An 18,627-nucleotide genomic window follows, 5' to 3' on the forward strand; every position below is an offset into this window, starting at 1 on the left:
TTTTCTTGAAATATACAGTACAGTGTATAGATGGAGTTTGGGAAAAAATAGTAAAATGAAAAGTATAATGCTATTTTCCTAAGCCACATTTGCTAAATGCAGACTTTTGCAAGGTCAGCAGTTATACTGGAGTTGAGCAGAAATGGCTTCAGTGGCTTTAACTTTACCAGTGCCCTTGATGAGGTGCAGAGTTGTCAGTATTCTCGTAAAATTCCTCAGTGATGGCTTCTTCTGTTCTCTTTATTTCCTTAAGTGAACATCTGTCTAATTGTTCACCTCCATTGCTTTAGTGCTTTCCTCATGCTTTCTCTGTTTCCAGACAATAAACTTTATTTTCTTCATAAGAATTCAGTCTACGCAAGGGTATTAGGCAGCTTGTTTGCACCTTTTAATTTCTGGAAGTTTTCCAGAAGGGCTTTTTGCTGTAGTTCCAATGGGTTCATCAGTGAATCATGTAACATAATGCAGCATTGTGTTTGGGTTTTTATCCGTTACCTTCTGTTTATAAACATCTGTTTGGAAATTTTCTTTTTGAAATTTTTTAATGTGTTTTACATTTTTGCATGTGGCATATGGGTAAGATATACAGTAGCTGCTATTTTTTCAGGTGTGCAGGTAGGTACAGCCAGTATTTACCTTAAAATTTGGGAAAAGCCTAAGCTACTTGCTTAAAAAGCAGAATTTTAAGGTAGAATATGTGCCAGTTATTTAGCTATGTAACAATAGCCGTTAAATGAAAAACAATTTAATAATTGAATGACTACATTAAAACGTGGTATTAACACTTACGGTTGCAAAACTGCAGAAGGCATCTGAAAAGTCTTTCTGTCCAGTAGAGAGAGTATTACTCACGAACTTAGCATGCTGCTTCTCTTCATCTCCAGTTCTTTGTGTTTGGTTTTGCTTCTTTTATGAAGGGGAAAGGCAGTGGTGGTTGGGTTTTTCTCTTCCTTGCTTCCCTCTTATCTATAAAGCATTTATATCAATCTTGCACACCTACTCTTCAGGCAAATATTTAAAGTAGGTTGTTATTATGCTTTTCTTGCTGCCTTACTTGCTGTAATGGCAGCACTTCCTTGTTTTGTATGTACAAATACTTGTAAGAATATAAATTTTAAGGCATATTCTCCATCCTTGTCACTATATTGTTCATTGGCAAGTTGTATTTAGGAAATAAGTATTCTAGTAAGTGTAATGAGAGGTGACCATCAACTCTCCCGTTATATTGCTGCATGAGACAATTATTTTCTGGAGTACTTTTGTTATCTAGAGATCAAGATTTTATCAGAAAATTCATGTATATTTAGTAAATGAAAATTTCACAGCTTTTCCTGTTGGTGGTGCTTAAAAATAAGACACTTGATTTTGGACTTCATTCACATTTACACCAAAGCCATTTTAAACTTTCTTAATTATTAGAACAATGGGACATGGCCTTATGACCCCTCCTGTCTGTATCTGAATTCTGTCAGCTTTATGCATCTATAAAATACACAGTCTAGACTTTGATCTCAGATTTTTAGACAACCCTGGAATTACATTATGTTTTTAATGATGTGTTTGGTTTTATATCTATATTGCTGATTACAAGTAGAACAAAATGATTCCTGAGATGGACCACATTTTCACAGAAATTTAATTCCAGCCTTTGTGTTTATTTTGTTCATATTTTCTTTGTCACTCAGTCTTTATTTCTTTAGAAAGAAAGTACAGAAAAACTTCCTCCTTTTAGGATCACAGATTAGTGGCATAATGGCAGGTTTCCATATTCTAGTACTGTTCATTTGAACACTCCTGATATTTTCTTGAGCATGCAGAAAGGCTTAATATTTTTCTTCAAGTCTATATTGTATGTATTGAGTGTATATTAAGAACCTGATCCTGCCAACCCTTATTTGTACAAGAAATCTTTACTAATGTGATTCAGTCCTTTTATTTCACTTTCTAAAATTACTTACATAACAATGTGAACATCTTCGCTGTATCTCTTAGCGAGGGAATGCGAACAGTTGTAGAAACAAAAGAATTTGTATATGTGTGTATTTTTTTGATGATACTGTTCTGTAAGATATTTACATTATATTGTTTAAAGTTAGAAGATTGTAACCGTGAACTGCCAATTGAAATGCCTCGAATAGCTAATTATTCAGTTCTTTCATTTCTTTGTCTCATATATTTATTTCTTTTTATGTTGAAACATCCTGAAATTATTCATGACTAAAGAAGTGATGACTTTTAACCATATTGATATTTGTATTTTCCTACTATTAAGAGTGGGGGGAAAGAGCTGTGCCTTAAATCTCACTGGCTAGCTTTGATGTACTTCAAACTAGCTGCAATGCATTTTTAAACCTGCAGACGTCACTGTACTGCCAATTAATTGTGCTACACTAAATGTTCATATAGCACTATGACCACATGTAAAATGTGTTGCTTCCATCTAGCAATTATAGCACTTTGTTTTTAATCTAAAACAATTTCGTCAGATTTATTTTAATATTGTGCCTTCATCTTCAACATTCCACTAAAGGAAATAGTATGCTTTCCTTTTAACTTGTACAAGCCATGTCCTAAGACTGTCTTTAATTATTAGTTATTGTTGTTTCAATACAGATTTATGAACTATTTATTTTGTGTCATATAACATACCATTTTTAAGCAACATTTTTCAATCTGAACATAGCTTCCAGGAGGGCAAGCTGCCCAGAACATCAGTGATCTCACAGTTATTACTTTGTGTCATATATAATCTTGTTTTTTCCTGCAACAAATAAATCTTTGGGCCTCCCTGCAAAAAACATTTGTGGTTACAGTATAATAAAAATAAACCGTTTGTCGTGACTGCAGCTGACATTTATCAGCCTATTTGTGGGTGCTCTTTCTCTCTCTGTATAATACGGAACATAATTTGTCACTTTGTAAATACATTCCAGCCTAAATCCCTGCCAGCATCTGTTAGTGTTTGAAGGATTAATGCACTGCACAGTGCATGTCTGCACTTTCAGGCAACAACATAGCTTATGATTATGGATCATGAGAGAACAGGGAAAAAGGGTTCATTTTGTATTTACTTAAACATTGTTGCCCTTTTGACCATCATGCTTTTCTCATCTTGTTTGTCATCTGTAGTAGGGATGCTAACTTTTCCTCTGTGTATAAAAACTCTAATGTGAAATCCTGCTCTACGTTTTATACATCAGTGCATGTATAGCTGTACATATAAGATAACACATCTTTAATTTTATGGATAATTAACAACAATAATATTATATTGCAATAGGGATGTGACTGGTTTAGTCTGTTTAGAAATACTGTTTTTTTCGTCCAGCCTCTGCCATTTCCAACAAATCCAATATTTGCCTCCTATATTGCATATTTCTCAGCAACCCCTAAACTGGGTTTATTTAATCTTAAAAACTTCAAATGGAGGAAGTTTTTAAAAGGAAACAAAGTCTGTAGCTTCTAAATTATCCCAGTGCTGTTTGCCTTGTTGCTGTTTTTGAAAATGTATGCTGCTATCACTTCAAATCTTGCAGAATGAAAAGAATTGAAAGCATTTGAATAGGAGGCTCTCCACAGTTGAGATTCTGTTACATGTTCCCAGGCTCCCTCGATTATTCTGTAAACAAGAAGATATGTTTATTAGAATAGTAAACCATATACATGTAATATATTGCCAAGATTATTTGAGATTCCCCAAGATAAATTCAAATGAGGTTTACAGGAATGGGCGTTTGGAGACGGAAATAAGTGATCTATATCCAGGGAAAGAAAAAAAATCCAGCTAAAAGTAGACTCCCAAGTAAATACCCACAGTTCACGTACATTAAGAGCTAAACAAATTCCCATTGCCAAAACCTGTGGTAGATTTTTTTTTTTTTAAATGCATGTAATTTCTTGTTATTGAAGCAGATGTGTACTGCCTGCATGTGCATCCAGGAAAAATCAGGGACATTTGGATCCTACAAATTGAAGTATTCTGAAATTATAGTCTAGTAATTTTTGTGTGTGTGTTTTTGTTCTCTCTGGTTAAGGAATAAATAATTTAAAAAATGTCCTTAGGAGACTGACTTCTCTTACTCTTTTTAAGCATGATTTAGGATTGCTGTGGCATAGTTTACTTCTCTGAAGAGATTAATTTCAGAAAGAAATGCAGATTTTTTCCTTTTTTCCTTTATAATTATCTTCAGAAGATATAAAAAGCCAAATTTACAGAGATATTGATCTAGGAGTTAACTAATGTAAAGATTGTGAAATAACATTATTGCTTATTGTAGTGGTATTTATTACAGAAGATTTATTAAAAAAGATATTAAAATCTGAAAAATGAAGCAACCACAAAGAAATGAATAAGTGTATTTTGCATTTCTTCTTATATGTAGACATTTACTAATAGAAAGAGATACAGTTTTAAAATTATTGGGGAATTTAGAATTACTGTTGCGTGACCAAGAAAACTCTTCCACGTCCAAGTTAAATATAGAAACTATACCTAGAGATTTTAGTTACATTGTTGTATTTGTGACATAGATTTTACGTTATTGGTAAATTAAGTATTTGGAAGAGGAAAAATACTGCTGTGAATAGTGATTTGTTGAAATGTGAGGACCAAATGCTGGGTTGGTGTACAGCATCCTCAGAAACTGAACTCCTTCATATCAGGTCATCTTTATTACTCTTCCACATCTCTCATCTTCAGAATTTCAATGGCTTGGTTTTTGCCTTTATATTTAATCTCTACCTAAAGGAGGATCCAGACTTCTCTGTTGCTTTTATAACCCAGTTAAGCTCAACAGTTAAATCTCCAGTTCAGGTGTTTGTTTTAGGCTATCATGTGTGTGGAACTGCCATTGCAACTTTAAGACATTCATTTGCAGTACAATCCTACTACAGCCTGAGGGCTTCAGTTTCTTACCTCTCTAAGTTGTAGATGATGCCAAAAAGATAAGTGCTGTTCTCTGCCAAACATCCATAAATGTTCTGGAGAAGGGATAGAGACAAGGAAAAAAAAAATTAATTCTTCAAGATAAAATGTAGGTCCAAGGATGATCCGTGATCCTAGCAATTTGCAGGCTCATACTGACCCATTAGGTCTTTATATATGTGCTATTCACTTGACTTGGATAAAGGCAACTACTGCAGGAATTCCATTTTTGTGAAGAACATGAAGATCTAGTTACTTAAGCAGGAAGAACCAGGGTTTACAAAATCAGGTTTTGGGAGAGCTCATGCACAGCATGAAAACATGTTTGACAGGATTGAGCGAGATGAATCGTAGAAAAATTTACACCAGTAAAGTACAACCAAAGTACAGGTAAAAGAAATGTGTTGGGAAATAGTGAAACCAAGTATTACTGAATAAATTGTCTTTCTAATGAAAGAAAGAAAATCCTTTTCATCTGATTTTCATGAAGAATCACTATTAGTCCCAGCTATTTCCTTGTACGTCACGTAAATGGGTTAATAAAATAATTAATATTTAGGATACTGGTTTGTGTCGTGTACCTTTTTCTCTTGCATAAAGTTAGTGGACGTTTGAAAGTACTGTGTAGAAATTGCTGATATTGGGGGACGGAGGGGAGAAAAACTAGAAAAATGAGTGTAAAAATGTTCCACCACAATGTCTTCTAATGAACTTTATTAAGGTATATCAAATGTAGCAGAAGAACATATTATTAAAGCATCTAGCAGATATGTTGGATTACTCTTAAAACAGTATGATTCATCTGTCCCAATCAGTTCCATGAGAAGTAGCTGCATAGCATTCAAAGCACACAACAAGATGAAGCTGGCATTACATAAATACAGTTTTGCATGAGGTACCAAATGTTGACTACATTAGGGACAATAATACTTACAGTCCTAATCCTGAGTGAAAGCCTTTTTCCCTATTATGTACCTCCATAAATAGTGTATGGCACTGGCTATTGACTGTCATAAGCTATGTGTCAAATTGTAAGATGTGCTTCTAAAACATGCTCTACTTTGTCCTCAACATGGAAATATGGGTTTATTTGGGCATTGCTTGTCTTATGCTGAGTTTTGGCTATTTGTTTACTTTTCCTATTTTAAGGTAATTCCACAGACTTTTCCTCAGCTTTGATGTCAAATTCTTTTTTTTCTGAAGATTTTGTTTCTCACACTGCATATAAGAACTATTTGCATTCCAAGATGTTGTCATCAAGATTTTTCTATATCAAATTAAACTGCTTTTTACCAATTCATTACGTTTTCAGTTCCTCAAAGTCAGATATTTCTGTTGTGCTATGCATTCAGTTTTGAGTTAGGGACTTTCAAATATCGAAGATATATACCCGACATTTTTTGAGAGTAAAATTATACACTAAATTATCCAGTGTCCACTATGTTACATTTTAAGTAGGCCCTTACAAAATGACTTGTACTTACATAAGATACAGGGGCTACAGCATATTTATTAAGACTCTTCAACTCTGTATGAAACTGGAGCAGTCAGAAGTAATGGTGTCTGCTGAAAGATTCTTTATCATATGAATTTACTTTTAGTCATCTATTATTTATTTCAGCTATTTTATATGCCATTATAATAAATATTATGACAGAGAAAGCTTTTATGCTTCAACTTATTGTACTGCTCTTCACTTCCTTGCAATCCTTCAGGAAAATGTAGCTATGCTTTACCTATATTTAACGTAAATCATCACTTACATTTGAATGAAAAATTCACTATGAAAAAAGGCTCCTTCTTCAATACCAAGACACAAATGCACAATCATGTTTACTGCCAAACTACTCTACCATGCAGTGTTCATTTTTAAACAGTTTTTAAGCTGTAAAGTCAATACATTGCATATAGTGAAATTGCTTGCTTTCTGGATGTTTTCACTTTCTTGTTAGTTTCTGGCTCAATAAGCATTTTTCTAACATGAGTGCAAAATATAACCAATTGCACTTAGGCATTTTTAATATTTTTGCTCCAATAGGGAGCAGCTTACATACAAAACTAAACAAACTGTTTTCTGGTGTTATTTAGAGCAATGAAACTTACCTGGAAATACTGATAAAATGGTTTTGGAACTGGGCATAAAATCGGGAAATACATGAGAAATTTTTTTCTTTGCACTTTTTAAGACGTTTTTGTGTTGTGTTTAAATGAGGACTTGTTAGGAACCAGAGAACAATCCGCCTTCAGCTGTTTCTTCAAAGGCAGGATGCTGCTGCCTAGACATTGTTAGCCTTGAACTGCTCTTTGGGCTTCGCGAAATGCAAATACTCCCCATCCCAAAAGCACTGTTTCGGTTGGTTGTAGTTGACCTTGTTTTCACCAGGTTCAGTAGACAGCAGAAGCATATCCTCCTCTTGTGTCTGTTCTCCTTTTGGCCAGTTTGCGAAGCTGGTCTGAGTCTAGTTGTGAAAGTGGTTTTGGACACAGTTGGGACATTTGTCCCGGGGATCTGCAGCAAGAGCATCCGCTCATTTTGCACAGGCTCTCAACAGTGCCATGTACTATTGATCCTGTGATTTCGAAGTGAGCTCTTTAAATTATTCTACACTCATGTTATTTAGTTTCGCCTTAAATGATGTAATTGAAAATATAGTAGAGGTAGCATTAATATCTTCTGTTGATTTAATTTTTGAAGTTCTGGAGTTTTCTGCCGTAGCATGTTGATTTTACAATGTCAGTTTTAAGACTGCCTTCTGTATTTGGGAAAGTGACAAGTCCCATTTAAGATTTCACAGCATAAAATGAGGCATAATTCAGTACTGAAAATATGTGAAGTGAAATGGTGAGAGACATCACCATAATACAATTATGACACATTAGATCAGGATTTGCAGCATACCATTAACAATCAGTTCTGACTGTGGATTACAATTACAGTTACGATGCCTTTTAGCAAAAGTGGGTTTTAGTTTTAGTTTTTATTAAAAAAACATGTCTTCTTTTTCTATAAATACCACAATATGTGCTACCTAGGCTGATAGGGAAAGAGGAAAAACATTATAACAAAGGTAATACTGAGCTACTGTAAGAAAACAAAAAAACCTTCTACCTGTCATTGACTGGAGGTATCCTTCCATTATTAAGAACATACCTTGCAATTGTATTGCCTTATTCATAGTTCTTTTTAAAGAAAGTGTGACATAGAAGTAAGAATGGGAAAATCTGGAATGAAAATGATTTGATACTAAAGGCTTAGCATTTCACATTCTTAAACTATAGTAGGAATTGATGGTCTACAAAATACCTCTGTGGAATGAGAGGTGCTTCAATCTCAGTTGACATGGGAGAATCTGAAACAGAAAAGTTGGGGAACTTGCCTAAGCTCATGGTATGTAAACTGATTCCTTCCCCAGTCACTGTTTGGAGAAAATACTCATGCTTGTCTTTTTGCATGCTTTCAGAAGCTGAGGTGGCAAGTTTTGATCTGAGTGCTTTGGATTTCACATGCTCCAGTTTTTCCTATGAGGAAAACAGAGCAAGAGGGTATCTCTGTGCTCAGTATGTACCTCGTGTGTATATGAAGGAAATACAGACTGTTACCATCAGGTTTTTCAAAAGCAAAAGCAAGGAGAAAGTTGAAAAAAATATTCATTTTGCCATTTGCCTTTGCGGACCTATTCAGTGGAAAAAATTCCTAAACCCATCCTTTTTTTTCTTCTCCATTTTTCCTTTTTCAGGTCATTTTAGATACAGTTTCCTGAATTTCTTAACAAATGTTTTCTTTGTCTTTTTTTCTAAGTGTATGTGGATTGAAGCTAAAAGAAAAAAAGGTGAAGTGAACAAAATGGAGTTTGAATAGAAAGGTGTTCTCATTTCATTGATGGAACTGGTACGGAAGAAACGTAATTACAGTTCGCATTTGCTGTCTGATGGGCAACCATTTATCACTTTCAATAATTTATTTATGATTTTTAAATTTCTGATTTTTAAATTTTCAATATACTAATCCCCAAATCCAGGCCAGTCTTAGTCTGTTTAATTTCTAAATCTGAAAGTATTTTGGAGGCATCATACTTTTTTTTTTTTTTTTTTTTTTTTTTTTGGACTTGAAATACACAGAGACCTCTCTTGTATTCTTGGAATCAGTTGCAGAAGTCACTAACAAGTGACACCAAGAGGAAAATCATTACCTGGGTAATATCATGTGGACTTGAATCTGTGTCCCCAGGAGGACAGTAGCAAACAGCTTGTGGTATAGTCTGTTGGACTACTTGATTATTATTTTTTGTTACTCCCTTTATGTCCTGTATATGTAGCATTCTTGTCCTTTGACCCATGGAAGCAACAGGAGAATGTTTCAACTGAGGAAAGCAGAAGCAAAATAAACCCAACTATGCCCACTACTTTTCTATTAAGTAAACGGCTTTGAGCTGCGAAGTTGAAGAGAAGTTGTTAAGGAACTCTATTGCATAATGCAAGGCAGCAAGTCTGTCTTAAGCTTCTGACCATCACACAGGAGAAAGTATTTACCCAGTGGGGCGAAATGAATTCCAGAATGATGTGCATCTTGTGAGGGTAAAAAACCTCTTCGTAACAAAGCTTGGTTTAGCATTTTCGGGCTCCATCAATTGATACTTCCTATGGGAACTGAACCTGTCGAAATTTTAGTTGTATTTATTTTGCTGACCTGATAAGTCTGACTGGAGTGGGACAACAAGAATTTGAGTGACATTCTGTTTAAACCCAACCTGTAAGGTAATTGTAGTGGGCAGAATGGGTGCTAGCGAAATAGAACACAGATGTAGGGAGAAAAGTACCAGAGGTAATGAAACACGGAGATCAGCTGAATTACTTGAACTTGGGAGACAATGGGAGCACTCTTCTTGGCTTCCTTCTGTGCTGACATGCACGCTGCTTCCTTTTTGTTCCGCCAGAAGTGCTCATTGTATAACCTTGTAATCGCAGTAGATCCCCCGTTGCACCATGGTGCTAAGCTCCTGTTGCCTCTCCACTCAAATGCTGCCTTTGTTTGCATAGGACCACTGTTAACGGCTCTATCTTTTTCTAACTCTTTCTTTTAACAGTGCTAATGTCCAGTCTGAACCATGACTGTTATATGTAGGTGTAGGTAGCATGTTGGAATTACATGAAGTGTCCCTTTAATTTCCTTTTTGCTGAATAAGCTAAGCAGAGTGGACTGAAAGTTGGCGTGTTTTAGGTTTAGGGAGAGTACAGGGCTTTTGCCAGCCGCCTTCTATGTACCAGAGAGTTTATGTGGTGTTGGGCAGCAGTGAGTCTAAAAGTGAGGGTGAGACAAATACACACGTTCTTAATTCCTTAGGGGATCTATGTGACTTACATGTCGTGACAGTTGGTGTTTTGCAGTGGATCATAGATGTATTAAAGTGTAGCGTTTGTGGAAGAACTGTAGACAACTGTTGGATGTTGCGGTGCAGACACACGGCTGCAGTCAGATGAAAGGTAGTTCAGAACTGTGGCTTGCAAGAACCACAGCCCACTTGATTCTGTGATGACTTTCACTTTAGTGATTGCAATGAAAATAGACTTTTGGGTCATTTTGTTCTGAGATTTGGAGTGTCTTTCAAAAGGTCTGAGAACAGGGATCTTAAAGCTGAAAATATTTGGAAGGTTGTTCTGGTGGTGCCTAAGGTTAGCATCTTCAGGTTAACCTGTCATTTTGTGGGATTGCATGCCATCTTCTAGGTGAAAAGTTGGTTTTAAGTACATACACAATTTCTTTTGAAGATACTATGCACTGGTAAACTCTTATTGTTCGGAAAACTGTGTAGGCTGATCAGTTGTTTTCTATACTAATTTTATACTGTCTTTTATATCACCTGCTATGAACAATAGATTGTTTTGGATTAATATGTGCAAGTTTGAATTTAGCTGGTTTTATAGAGTATTTACTAAGTATTTTTCTATTGGTATGGTATGTAAAAAATACCATGCATTAAGAATAATATTTACTCTACTTTTTATTTCATGACTTATATAAGTTTCACCAGCAAAATGGAAAAAAAGATACCATATTAACCTTAACACTACCTTGTGTCAATTCATTGTACTATATAAAGCTGTGTGTTACATAGCTTTATGTTTTTAGCAGAACCATTTTTGGCACTAAATGTTGCGGTCATCCATTCTTTTTGATGATTTGTATTCACTTTGGGGTTATAATGTTAAACAAGGGAATCGGACAAGTTTCAGAACACATTTACTGTAACATGATGCTGTGAACTACACTTGTTGTTATTTATCTTTTTTTGTATTTTCTCTTGTTCCAGCATAAAGCCAAGGTAGAAGCAATGACCTTAGACCTTGCTTCTCTTCAGAGTGTGCAGCACTTTGCTGAAGCATTCAAATCCAAGAATGTGTAAGTACTCAGAAAATTACATGTAATAATTTCTTGTTATTTTAATGTCTTTATCAGCTGAGCACAGTTGGCAGAATTCACCATAGATGGACTGATCAGCAACTACAGTTAGTGAATAATCTTTTCACAGGATTTCTTTTTAACGTAAATTAAAGATCATTTGTTTTCATCTGAAAAAAAATATAATTACATATCTCTTATTATTCCATGTGTAGCCCCAGCTTTAAAGGGGGCATTGATACCCCTGGGACTATTGAAAAAGGCCAAAGCTGAACTACATAAAAAGCAGCTCAGGCAAATTTTATCAGTTTTGCAGTGGTTTGGAAGAGGTCAGTTAGTGCACTCCTTGCCTTACTTTCTTTTCTAACCTTCTCTCTCTCTTTTTATTTTTAAAGCATTAAAAAAAATATAGCCCTATGAACCGGACAGCTCCATTTTCCAGATCTGTATCTGGAATAGTCCATAATTAAAAAAAAATAGGGGGAGAGGGGATGATAATGACATCAATGATGATAATGACTTAACAATAGACAAATTTGTATGGAGATAATAAGGTTAGCTTCCAAATGGTTTGTTTAATTTAGCTTGAACAGAACAATGAATCTCTAAATTGAAGAAATTATTTGAAATCTTTAAGTGCCAACTCTTGACAATAAGTTCTACACTTTGTGCTTTTATCCACAGTTTGACCCATTGATTGTTGTGAGTATTCAAACTTGGGCTTTTTTTCTGCAAATATTTCTGTAACACATATACATCTTACTGTACTTCTCAAGAGAATATGGCCTCTTAGACAGCTTTCAAAATATATTGTCGTAGGGAAATATATAACAAAGAATGCTTTTTCACTTTTGAAATACTGCCAAAGCTAAATCTCACATGGATAGACAGATGACATTTTAGTACTTATAGGTCTTTTAGATTCAAAGAATTGTCAAAACTGACTTCTAACACAAGTTCCTTTACTGCCAAAATCCTTGGTAACAATATTTTCTTATCATATATCATCTTCATATATTAAAACTTTCTTGAAATATAAAGACAAAATCTTGCAGTATTGCTGTTTTAATACTAACTTGGTTTCATAATATAAGAACAGTAAGTGTTTTAATTTAGCTTCTTGATGCTTTTAATATGCTACATTTCTTTAAAAACTATATGGTACAGTGAAAAGATAAAACCACCCTTCTTCCAAATGCAGCTCTTAACTTGATTTGTGTGTTGCAGATCAGATCATGGTCATCCTAGCTAGTCCATTTGGTATGCATGTTTATAAATCCTTAGAAGTGAACATGCTTAAATCAATTTCTGCCAGAGAACTTAGAAAATGAGAAGACAAAGAATCAGTAAGGATGTAGAATCAGTAAAACCTGTTTTACTTTTGTTGGCATACATTGTTTTACCAGCGTAGGTCTGTTAAGCTACGTTGTCAGTGATGGACAGGTTTTACTAATGTTTCAGTCTCATTTTATTTGGAAAAAATTTAGTAATAGACAGCATTTATAGCCTTTGCCTTGCCTTTAGATATTTCTGTCTTGAATCTGTGCTCAGATGTGTGTGTGTCTGGCAGGACTACTCCAAGCATTATAGGAAAGTCTAAGGTTTGTATCTGTTGTGAGACTTGTGGGGTTTTGACCAAAATGAATTTCCAGTTGTAGTTTGTTTATAGTCTGAGGCTGGATGGAAACCAGACCCCACACACTGCCTGTAGCAGTAGATCTTTTATCTGATACAGATACAGAAGAGTTACCTTACAATCATCTGCACTGGCAGGAGAATAGACTGGAAGACCTACTAGGACTTTCTGGCTCTGATTTTTTGTGATTTAACTATGTCTGGATATGGTCAGAAAAGCAATTATATGGCAGTAGCATCTTATTACTACAATGCTAGGCCTATGTGTTTTCCAGCCCTAATGTACACTAACTACTTTTGTCTCTTCATTTGTTTGTTTTGCTGTAGTGTCCAGAGGCTTCTGTCAGATCAGTGATTCCTTTGCATTAGTAGCTTTATGAGCAATTGAAAGAAATCTTACAGGCTTCAGTGACAGACTGAGCCTTGTTCTTTATGCTTTGGCAAGTCTGTTAGCTGGTAGCCTAACTTTCTTAAAAGGCTTTGATATCCCTGATTTCATGCACCTGTAGAAGACATACTGTGATACACTCTCCCCGGTTCCCCTGAGGTAGCTGTAAGTCCTCTTAATGAGCATAGGAAATATGTTATGAGTAGAGAGTTTCTTTCTTACAAATTCCTTAACACTAAAATAGTAGGAAAAGCAAATAAAGTGATTGGGTTTTGTTCTAAACAAAACTATCGTTTGAGTTCTGAGTTTTATAGATCTTGGTTTCTGGGAAAAAACTACAATAATTTTAAAATGTGAAAGAGAAATTTTATGTGAACATACACATTTTAATAAAGATCTGTGTTCTTATTTCTCACAAAATGTAATGTGAAGAGGCCTTTAGTATTCAGTGGTGAACATCTTAAATTTCTGGGTGCAGATAGTTTTATTGTCTGCTTAATTTCTCCAGTCCACTATTGCTTTCTGGGACACTTTGGTATTCTACAGAATGTTTTGGTCTTGGTGACACCTGATAACTATTAATCTGAACATATAACTAATAACCTAATAACTGAAAATTTATAAAGTAGAGAATAGATTTCCTTGTCTTTTGAAATTCTGCTTTTCTGGGACACTTTCTGGCTCTCAGTACTATTTTTTGTCAGCAGATATAAGGGTGTATTCATAGTCACATCACAGCCCGGGAGCCTGTTCTTCCCTGGTTGATAGCTATTGGAAAAGAGTCTTCAAGGACTGTGTTTCACAGATTTCCTCCTGGATGAGAAAAATAAAATGGAACTACTCCAGAAAAAGGATCCCTAAATTTGAGTGAGTTAAACCATCAAAACCTATTGCGGCTGGGGAAGGTAGTGGTGGTGGCATTGCAGGGAGCAGAGGGAAGATTGCTGAGATTGTAAATCTCCTGTCTTAATAGAATAACTTGTAGAGGAAAAAAAAATATGCCGTCTTGAATGTGCTTGAGAATCTGAGAGATTGTGGAAACTACGTGAAGAATGAAGAAATGTCATCCTCTGCTCAGCAGGAATTTAACAGGGGCTGGTTGCATACAGAAAACAAATGATGCAACAGAGAGAGCGTTGAGAAAAAAACATAAATAATAAATGGGAGGAAAGAGTTACTCTGAAAAGAAACATTTAATATAAATTGGAGTAGTACTTAAGAGCTAAGAAGGCTTCCTTGTTTGAAAGCAAAAATCAGATGATTCATCTTCAAGTTATCATGCTTCTGAGATTTGACAGGAATCTTTTATTCCTGTTTGGATTTGTTAGGTGTTGCAGCCTTGTTCACAGATAAAATTTGGGCTCAAGAGTATATAAACACTGGTAAATTATGCCGTATTCCTAGAAATATATTCTAGAAAATCCTTCAACCTTATAGAATAAAATATTTTTTTTGTTTGCAATATCTGTACTCTAGAGTTGATACAGCTGTTTCTGAGACTTTTTTTATCCATGCAGTTTCAAATAAAGCTTTGGGGGAGAAGGGTTTTGTAGATTATTCTAGATCCTGCAGTACTGTGATTGTAGCAGAATATGAACTTCCCTTACGTGCAGGACAGTGCTCTCCAGTTTTTCTTGCACTCACAGTTACAAAGATTCTGTGGGCAGAATAAGCTAAACGCGGTAACTTAGTTGGGTCTCCCAAAGTCATCATTGGGAGAAGACAGAATAAAGCGATATTGCTGTTTAATGTTTGATCTACCTCTTATTTCATTGTAGTACAAACTGAACACAATGTGACTAATGCATAAAATGGAAGTCTAAATTGGTAAAAGATATGGCTAAAGGATTTACAGAACAAATTCTTTAGAGAGCACCGGTTCGTTATGTTACAGTAATGGCGACTAATTTTAGACTCTCTTATAGTTTGAACTGCAATGCTGTTATTTCTGTGGTTTGTTTATTTATTTATTTATTTATTTATTTTACTGTGATTTCTGGCTATCTTTTAGTATTCCTGGCTTGTTATCTGGAGATAGATTCCTCACTGGATATTTTCAGCAGAAGTGAATGACCTCTACCTTCCTTCCATGTGAAGACAGTGCTATGGTTAGGATGAGAGTAGGAAAAGAGGTCTCGGTGCACCTAAATGGCTAGATTTGTTCAAGTTACTTCTTTTCTCTGTATCTAGTCTTTCCACTCTGCTAGTTTCCAGCTCAGGCAGTTGATTGAATGCCTCTGTTATGGAAAATCAAATAAGTGATCTGTTTATAATAATGTTCTGGGCTAAGATGGATTTGGCATTAGCTGATTTTTGTGCAGTTGGAAGAGGCAGACCAACCAATCTTTCATATTAGGCTTCTGGAACTAAAAAACACTGAATTGAATCTCCTCTTCATTGAGTGGGCACAATGTGAGGAATTATGGTTGGTATTAATCCACTTTATAGACAAAATGACTGCCCTCCTGTGATTGTATGCAACGTTGCATTTAAATTTAGTCAGCATCAGTGTTTGATAGTTCAGAGTCTCTAGGATTTGGTATTTGTGTCAGAGTGTGGATTTGTGGATGTGATACTTTGGTATCTGTTTCCCAGTTCAGTCATCACATATTTGACTAAAACCTGCATACTTTAATTGGGGGACAGTACTAATGTTTCAGTTCTAAAATTTCCAAGATAGCTACCTGTTGTCAATATTTACAGTCATGATATCATGGCATTTGCCTGATCCTTAGCATAAGAACACTTCCATGATCAAAACAGTTAGCAGGCAGAAGTGAGCAGTAAAGTTACAGATGAAATTTTATGTGCATCTTTAGTTTTGAGTGGTTCATAGCGCCACTTGGTTTGAATTAAAGTTATCTTCAGCCAAACAGTAAGACATCAATTTAATGTTCTCAATGTTTGAGGAAAAAAAATAAAATTATCCTGAAAAATCTTGAATTACTTCAAAGATATAAAATAAGGTTTGCCAATAGCTACTGCTTAGAATTCTCTGAATTGATAGCAGCAATTCAGAATTATGCAGGACTTCCATATGTAGATTTTCACTGCAGTTACTTTCCTATACTTTAAAATAGGAATTTTTTTTGTGGTAAGAGTTGGCATATGCTAACAGTTTATTCACTTATGCTGTGTGTAGAAATATGGAAAAGACAGCAGTTATGAATTATGATTCTCCATTTGGAACTTTAGTCTCTTCTTATTTCCCTAACCAGACCCAAAATGGAGAGGGCCAGATTTTCAGCTGGCTTCCTTAACTGAGGCCTCAAACTCTATGAGTACATTCATTTTTCATGCTGCAAGCAGAAGCGCTCTGAAACCTTGTGGGTGCAATTAAGATTTCAGAGCCTGCTGAAAATTCACTCCAGAATGCTGTTTTTCTGCATTTTCATGCATTATAACTGACTTATTGCAGGTGTGTTAATTTGTTTTTTTTAATTCCAATTTAACCACAATTAAATCATAGACATTGTATGATAAATTCTATTCATACATACAAATATAGAGGTAAAAATGGGATCTGTTTAGCAAGTTGTTGCATACATAACTTAGAAGATCCAGAAAAAATGAATATATGATTTAAATGAATTATTAGTGATTCCATTATGCCAATATGCTTAATGGTTCTCTAGTAGATGTATCTCTGTCAGAGATGATTGTTGCCACTAAGTATTGTCTTTCAAAATTTGAACATATTTTCTAACACCGTACAAATCTGTTAACTCTTTGCCATTTACAAGAATACTTTTTCTGAATTAAAACTAGTAACAGTTGAGGTATTATATTTGTCTTGCCTATTTTAGAATACAGTTGGTGTTCTGACAGTGCCACTGAGGCACAAACTTCTGGACAACATTGTACATTTTGAGATATCAAGAAATATCCACATTGAATTAAGTATTGAAACATGCATAGTTCAGAAGTTACTGTTGCAGACAGCACATATCTTAAATTTAAATAAGATCAAAGGCTGACTGCATTTGAAACATACATAATAATATTAGGGTGAAACTTACTTTTTCTCTTTGTGGTGGTACTGTGCCTTATTAAAGCCTAGGAATTGGCTTTCTGCATAATTTTTTTCTCTTTTTTTTTTTTCTCCTTTTTTTCTTTTTTGTTCTGTTTTTAAGCTCTCATACACAATTACCCCATTGTGGTAGCATGTGTCAAGTCATGTGGATCCAAAAACTGTTTCCAGTATTTTTTAAATTAAAAATCTCTCAAGCTTAACCCCTCCCCGCTTTTACTGGAGGCAGAGATCATGACATTTTCACCAGATCACCTTTCGCTTCATGTGCTGTACTGTGGAAATACCTCCTACCTCAGAACATTTTTGGGTTTTTTTTAAAGAAAAAGTCCATATGAAAATAAACATAGGATTGACATTTCACCATAACTTTACATATAGTGGCATCCACAAAAATATTAAGTGTCTTTACGTATTACTAACAGAAAGATTTTGTTAGGTGTTTGTTACATAGTTTTATGACTATAACGGTGCTAAAATTTGCGAACGTGCCACTTGTCTTTGGGCACTTTGCACTCTTTTCACTGTAACCTAGTGAAGAAACCTTGATAACCCTCCGGTGGCTTTCTGCTCAGCACACTGGTTGTTCTGGTTCCCATTTTGAGCCATGTGTCTATGCCTAAGTCTAAGTTGAGTCTAAGATGGCTCATAAAGTCTTGGGGTCCTGTCTTCCTAAAAACTTTCCACAAGATACACCAGCTGCAAAGGCTATTTTGAGTATCTAAGGAGTAAAATATGTATGACAATATGCCTGATTAAAATGTATTCTGTTGCAAATAAAACAAGGATTTTGCATCATTATAGCCTAATGGGTTTTAAGAAGATCTGTGTGCTTAATTGATGCTGTCTTCTAAAGATTCTGAAATATAAGGCAAGAGTAGCTATTTAATTACATACAGATTAAAATGTATTTAGTCTATTTAGTTAAAGGTTTTCTATGGGAGATAACTAAAACACAGGAAGGCAGAGTCTTCTGGCACTTGGGTATATGGAAGCCTTACTGCTGACATTAGACAGGCCATGCATGTACCACATGTGTCTTGATCTTAGAATCCAAAAATTTGTGTTATAGTCTGAAAAGGTTGTATTTCTTCATTAGCTGTTCCCAAGGCACCAAAAATCCCAGAGGATGTCAAAGTACATTAATTTTTATCACAACATGGAATCTTTCAGGTCTGAATGGCAGCATGCAGCTGCTAGGGGCTTTCTGAACTCTATTACAGCTCTATATATCTCTAGGCAAAACAGAGGAA

At 35.1% G+C, this 18,627-nt stretch overlaps 1 protein-coding gene across 4 annotated transcripts in view; it reads left to right on the forward strand.

Annotated features, from left to right (window-relative positions):
• WWOX (WW domain containing oxidoreductase) overlaps nucleotides 1-18,627 on the forward strand; it is a 537,288-nt gene that overhangs the window by 108,213 nt on the left and 410,448 nt on the right. For all 4 annotated transcript variants that reach the window (XR_007506720.1, XM_049805747.1, XM_049805749.1 and 1 more), the window contains exon 6: nucleotides 11,233-11,321. Coding sequence is in view for 3 of the 4 variants with exons in the window: in XM_049805747.1 (XP_049661704.1) it covers nucleotides 11,233-11,321 (89 nt within the window). In the remaining variant the exon portion in view is untranslated. The remainder of the gene's footprint in view (nucleotides 1-11,232; nucleotides 11,322-18,627) is intronic.

The sequence above is a fragment of the Accipiter gentilis genome, chromosome 7 (assembly GCF_929443795.1).
Source record: "Accipiter gentilis chromosome 7, bAccGen1.1, whole genome shotgun sequence".
NCBI classification, from domain to species: Eukaryota; Metazoa; Chordata; class Aves; order Accipitriformes; family Accipitridae; genus Astur; species Astur gentilis.